At 41.9% G+C, this 6,073-nt stretch overlaps 2 protein-coding genes across 2 annotated transcripts; both read left to right on the top strand.

Annotated features, from left to right (window-relative positions):
- The first annotated feature begins 292 nt into the window (after positions 1-292).
- On the top strand, positions 293-2,686 carry LOC138889219 (uncharacterized). Its single transcript, XM_070172492.1, has 5 exons — positions 293-1,161; positions 1,341-1,421; positions 1,581-1,682; positions 2,221-2,469; positions 2,524-2,686. Exons 1-5 carry the CDS (start codon positions 293-295, stop codon positions 2,684-2,686), a joined length of 1,464 nt encoding a protein of 487 aa, XP_070028593.1.
- A 467-nt stretch (positions 2,687-3,153) lies between these two features.
- Positions 3,154-4,044, top strand: LOC138889218 (uncharacterized). The gene has a single exon (XM_070172491.1). The coding sequence runs from the start codon at positions 3,154-3,156 to the stop codon at positions 4,042-4,044; it is 891 nt and encodes a 296-aa protein (XP_070028592.1).
- Positions 4,045-6,073: the final 2,029 nt, after the last annotated feature.

Genomic DNA, 6,073 nt, shown 5'->3' with positions numbered 1-6,073 from the left:
TCTGGAGCAAAAAATTGCTCGTGAAAGCTGACATACTGAAACACTGGTGCCAATACCCATTGAGATAGATGATTCCATAGGGTTAACTGAGGTGATGGTACAAAATGCACAAGAGAACACCAACAAAGAAAAAGAGGTTGCAAGGTAGACTAAGGTAGCACAGGAAACAATAGTAGAAGCAGTGCTTGAACAAGAAAAAAATCAAATCACAGGGAAGAAGCAACTTCCAGCACCATTCCCACAAAGATTGGCCAAGTATCAGAAAGATGAGTAGTACAAGAAATTCTTGGAGATGTTGAAGCAAATTCAGGTAAATATCCCATTGATTGACTCCTTAAAGGAAATGCCTGGTTATGCAAAAATGATGAAGGACTTGATGTCTCGTAAGTTCGACTTTCAAGACTTGGCCATGGTTACACTAACTCAGACATGTAGTGCTGCTATGAGGAGACCTATAGCTGAGAAGCTGTCTGACCCAGGGAGTTTCACAATCCCATGCACAATAGGGAACTATGCATTTTCTAAGGCACTGTGTGACTTGGGGGCAAGCATAAACCTGATGCCCCTGGCTATCTACAAAAGGTTGGGCATTGGAAGAGCTAGACCCATGTCCATGTTACTACAGTTGGCTGACCGGACAATGAAGAGGCACTATGGTATTCTTGATGATGTATTAATACAGGTTGGGAAGTTTGTGTTCCCAGTATATTTTTTCATTCTTGACTGTCGGGTTGAAGAGGAAATTCCCATTATTTTGGGAAGACCATTCTTGGCCACTGGAAGAGCTCTAATTGACTGTAAAACTGGAGAGCTCAAAATGAGATTAAATGATGAAGAGATAACACTCAACATGCAGAAATCTATGCGGCGACCAAGTGTATTTGCTAATTGCTCTCTAATAGATGTCGTGGATGTAATTTTGGAGGAGGAAGATGAGACATTGAATACTAAAGACCCTCTAGCAGCCTATCTCATGAACTTAGATGAAGTCAATGGAGAAGACTTGGCAGAGTGGGTACTTGCTCTTGAAGGCCAAGGTTTTTGGAGAAGGGAGGTCAAATTTGAGCCTTTGCACTTAGAGGAAAGAAAAACTCCTCCAGCTAAGCCATTGATAGAAGAGCCGCCAAAGTTGGAACTGAAGCAACAACCACTTCATCTTAGGTATGTCTTCTTAGGACCTAACTCAATGTTACCTGTTATTATCTCATCTTGTTTGTTAGATGTGTAGGTAGAACAGCTTTTGTAGGTACTAACGGAGTGCAATACTGCAATTGGTTGGACCATTGCAGACATTAAGGCTATCAGCCTGCTCTTTTGTAAGCATAAGATTTTACTGGAAGATGGGTACAAACCTTCCAGAGAACATCAAAGAAGGCTGAACCCCAATATGAAGAAGTGGTGAAGAAAGAAGTGATTAAGAGGTTAGATACAGGAATCATATTCCCCATCTGTGATAGCAACTAGGGCAGCCCAGTTCAGTATATGCCAAAAAGGGGATGTATGGCACTAGTGAAAAATGAGAAGAACGAATTAATCTCTACACGAACAGTCATAGGTTGGCGAATCTGTATGGATTACAGGAAGTTGAACTTGGCTACCTGGAAAGACCATTTCTCACTGCCATTCATTGATCAGATACTGGATAGATTGGCAGGGAGGTCCCACTTCTGCTTTCTGGATGGGTACTCGGGGTATAATTAGATCTCTATTGCCCCAAAGGACAGAGAGAAAACATCGTTCACCTGCCTTATGGAATCTATGCTTTTTGGAGAATGTCGTTTGGCCTATGCAATACACCTGCCACATTCCAAAGGTGCATGATGGCCATCTTCACAGATATGGTAGAGGAAATAATGGAGGTTTTCATGGATTACTTCTTAGTGGTGGGGAACTCATTCAATGATTGCCTAATGAACTTGAGAAGAGTATTGAAGTGGTGTATCGAGACGAATATGATACTCAACTGGGAAATGTGCCATTTCATGGTACATGAAGGTATAGTCTTGGGGCTCCTAGTGTCGAGTAAAGGCATTAAGGTAGATCATGCAAAGGTTGATGTGATAGAAAATCTTCCACCACCCACTTCCGTCAAAACAATCAGAAGTTTCCTTGGGCACGCCGGTTTCTATAGGAGATTTATAAAAGATTTTTCCAAAATTACTAACCCCTTGTGTAAATTGCTTGAAAACGATCACCCTTTTGTGTTTCTGATGACTGCAGGGTAGCGTTTGAGGAATTGAAGAAGAGACTGTTAACAACACCTATCATAGTTGGCCCTGATTGGGAGCAACCATTTGAGTTGATGTGTGATGCGAGTGACTATGTTGTGGGAGCAGTTATTGGGCAGCAAAAAGATAAAGTCATGCATCCAATATACTACAGAAGTAGAATGCTGAGTGGAGCCCAGCTAAATTACACTGTGACCGAGAAGGAGATGCTGGTAGTGGTGTTCGCGTTTGACAAATCCAAGTAATACCTGATAGGCTCAAATGTAATTGTTTATACTGACCATGCTGCTCTCAGGTACTTAATCGAGAAGAAGGAGTCAAAACCGCGCCTGATTCGATGGGTGCTACAGCTGCAAGAATTTGATTTAGAAATGTGTGACCGAAAGGGAACGGAGAACCAAGTAGCTGATCACTTGTCTAGGCTGGAAGGAGCTGAGAAGAAGGTTGAGGTAGAATAGATTCTAGAAACTTTCCAAGATGAACAACTATTAGCCACAAGTCTTGAGGAAACTCCATGGTATGCAGACATTGCAAACTAACTGGCGAGCGGTATTGTTCCTTATGACCTTTCCTTTGTCCAAAAGAAAAAGTTCTTTTGTGATTGTCACATGTATTATTGGGATGAGCCTTATCTGTTCAGGATTTGTATTGATAACATGATCCGGATATGTATCCCCAAGATAGACTTGTCTTCTATTTTACAGGCATATCATGCGTCACCGTATGGTGGGCATTTCGGGGGAATAAGGACAGCTGCGAGAGTCTTGGAGTTGGGCTTCTACGGCCAACATTGTTCAAAGATGCATATTTATGGATAAAGGGTTGTGATGAATGCCAACGAACCGGGAATATTTCCCACTGACATGAGATGCCTATGAACCCAATTCAGGAGGTAGAAGTGTTTGATGTATAGGGAATTGATTTCATGGGGCCTTTCATCAGCTCATATGGCAACAAGTACAAACTCGTCTCTATGGGCTACGTGTCTAAATGGGTGGAGGCTACAACGCTCCCTACAAATGATGCAAAGGGAGTAATTGGTTTTTTGAGAAAGAACATATTCACCCGGTTTGGCATTCCAAAGGCAATAATCAGTAACAGAGGCACTCACTTTTGTAATCAAGCCTTCGCGAAGTTGTTAGAGAAGTTTGATGTACGCCACAAGGTTGCCACCCCATATCATCCACAAACGAGCGGGCAAGTGGAAGTTTTGAACAGAGAGATAAAGAGTGTGTTGAATAAGACTGTGAATGCTACTAGAACGGATTGGGAGAGAAAGTTAGATGAAGCACTATGGGCTTATAGAACCGCTTTCAAAACTCTAATCGGCATGTCTCCATACAAGTTGGTGTTTGGTAAGGCGTGTCACTTACTGGTGGAGTTGGATCATAAAGCTTTGCGGGCGTTGAGGCAGTTAAATCTCGATATTGAAGCTGCGGGAACAAGTGGAGTCACGGAGTTACACGAGCTTGATGAGTTTCGATATTGCACTTTTGAGAGAACAAGATTATACAAGGAGAGAATGAAGATGATACATGATAAAAGTATTATTGAGCAGAGTTTTAAACCCGGAGATACGGTATTGCTATACAATTCAAGACTGAGGTTATTTCCGGGCAAATTAAAGTCAAGATGGTCAGGGCCATTTTTGGTGGTTGAAATTCATCCCACTAGTGCTATAGAGATTTCTGTGGAAAATGACTCTCGCAAGTTCAGAGTCAATGGGCACAAATTAAAACATTATGTGGGCATGGATGAATCAAAGATAGTGCCAGTGACTCATCTGATCGAGCCTCCGATGTTGAGCATACCTTAAATGCGCTTACTGCGTCGTGCCGCGACATCAAATCAGTTGCTTCATGGGAGGCAACCCATTGGACTATTGTATTCGTCATGCCACGACATTAACTAAGGTGCTCGTTAGGAGGCAACCCAATTCGTAGTTGATTTTTAGTGTAGTTAGAATTTTACTTTTTGTTTTTAGATACTAACAAGTTTGCAGGTGAGTTTGGGCGAGTCGAGCAAGGTTTAAGCATCACTTGAAGTACACCAGGCGTTGGGGTTGGCGAAGCCAGGATAAAGCCAGGCTCAACCAGGCCTTAGGTTGGCGATGCTTGGCTAACGCCAGGGTCAACTAGGACTTAGGCCGGCGACGCCTGGTTAATGCCAGGTTGAACCAAGCCTTATGCTGGCGATACCTGGATAACGCCAGGTAAGTGTTTCGACCCACTTTAAGTTTTTTCTCCTTATTTTAGTCAAACTTAACCTTACCTACATGCCTTAAAATACTGAACGCAAAACAAATAAAACCCTAACCTCACTTAAACCAACACACATCAAGCTCTAAAAGAAAATTCACAAGAACACAAATACACTGCATGATTTGCTTGCTCACCCACACACACTCCCCAACACATTGACATAGTTGTCTCTCCCATCCCCATTGAAGTCAAGCTTAGTCTTTCCATTCTTTCACACTCATCAAAAATTCTCAGGCAGATCCCTCCTCTCAAAAGCTTCAAAGGTATGATTTGATCTCTTTCCTTTGTAATTTCGAGTTGGGTACAGATATTAAGTTGGTGGTTTTTCTTCATTGTTCGTGGTTGTTCTTCATTGTAGTATTGAGTTTGTGTGCCCTAACCCCATGAACCCCACAGGAATGGTGCTGTATTTGTGAAAACATGTGGTAATACGGAACCCCCAAGCCGATTTGGGAGGATGAGGCAATCCCTAATTTCCATACGAACTCCCATGGCACTAGTGCTTGTTAAGTGTTTGATATAATGCCTCAATAGAATTCCTTGTCCCTATTGGAGCCCGAGTCTCCGAGATTAATAAACTAGTGTTATGTAGTCGTGCACCACATTAAAATCTTAAGTGTGGGGTGGCTCATGGGTAGCCCATATATTGTGGTTTTACTCTAATATTAAGAAAATACGAGGTAGAGTCTATAACCTTGGCAAGTTGGGAAAGATTATGTGTGTAGTGTGTAATATAGTGTTATCTGACTACTGCTTATTTGTGTAGGAACGAAGATGCCTACCAGAAAAGACACAAGTAAAGGAAAGACCACTTCAACTGCCCAAGCTAAAGCAAAGGCGGCCTCCGCACCTCCTCCAAAGAAAAGAAAAGGAGGAGAAACTACCTCTAGTCTGAGTGGCACACAAGTTATGGCAGATGTAGCTGTGTCGCGACCCTAAACCCGAACTCGGTCGTGATGACACCTCTTGTAAAGACAAGGTCAACCAACTAAACCTAGTTCACTTTTAAACAGTTAAACAACAAGAAAGTAGTCTAAAACCTGATTTAATAATATTAAGTAGCATGTAATATCATAAAAATGCGGAAGTTCAACCCCACACAGCCCTAACCGGGGTGTCACTATTCATGAGCATCTATAAGTCATAATACAAATATGCTAAGTCAATAAACTAGTACAAATGTCTGAAAAGATATAGAAGTGATAAAGGAGTAGAGACACGGGTCTACGGACGTCAAGCAGCTACCTCGTGAACTCTGAATGTTCGCCGGGAGCTCTCAACTTGCACTAGCAGGATCAACAACGACTGAATCTGCACACAGGGGTGCAGGGAGTAATGTGAGTACTCCAACTCAGTGAGTAACAAATGTAAATAAAGACTGAAAGCAAGAAAACACGTAAGGCACAAAGCATTCTATAATGAAGCAGTAAAACCATTTAAAAATAGTAAATCAGTGAAAGATAGGTAGAATTCTTTAACTCAAATGCAATTTCATGAAAAACCCTTTTTAAATGTTTAAGCAAGTAATTGGCAATCAATTATGAAGAGTAAACACATAAAGGCTTGCCCCTCGGGCACAGTATC

This window comes from Nicotiana sylvestris, chromosome 4 (assembly GCF_000393655.2).
Source record: "Nicotiana sylvestris chromosome 4, ASM39365v2, whole genome shotgun sequence".
NCBI lineage: Eukaryota > Viridiplantae > Streptophyta > Magnoliopsida > Solanales > Solanaceae > Nicotiana > Nicotiana sylvestris.
Note: the sequence above shows the minus strand (reverse complement) of the source record. Positions and strands in the feature narration are given on the sequence as shown.

What these genes read in the sequence shown, in the direction of transcription:
- LOC138889219 (XM_070172492.1), top strand. Translation starts at nt 293, where the DNA reads ATGTTGAAGCAAATTCAGGTAAATATCCCATTGATTGACTCCTTAAAG. An exon ending in CAACAACCACTTCATCTTAG is followed by an intron (nt 1,162 to 1,340) that starts GTATGTCTTCTT and finishes TTTTACTGGAAG; the next exon opens with ATGGGTACAAACCTTCCAGA. An exon ending in TTCGCGTTTGACAAATCCAA is followed by an intron (nt 2,470 to 2,523) that starts GTAATACCTGAT and finishes TGCTGCTCTCAG; the next exon opens with GTACTTAATCGAGAAGAAGG.
- LOC138889218 (XM_070172491.1), top strand. Translation starts at nt 3,154, where the DNA reads ATGGGGCCTTTCATCAGCTCATATGGCAACAAGTACAAACTCGTCTCT.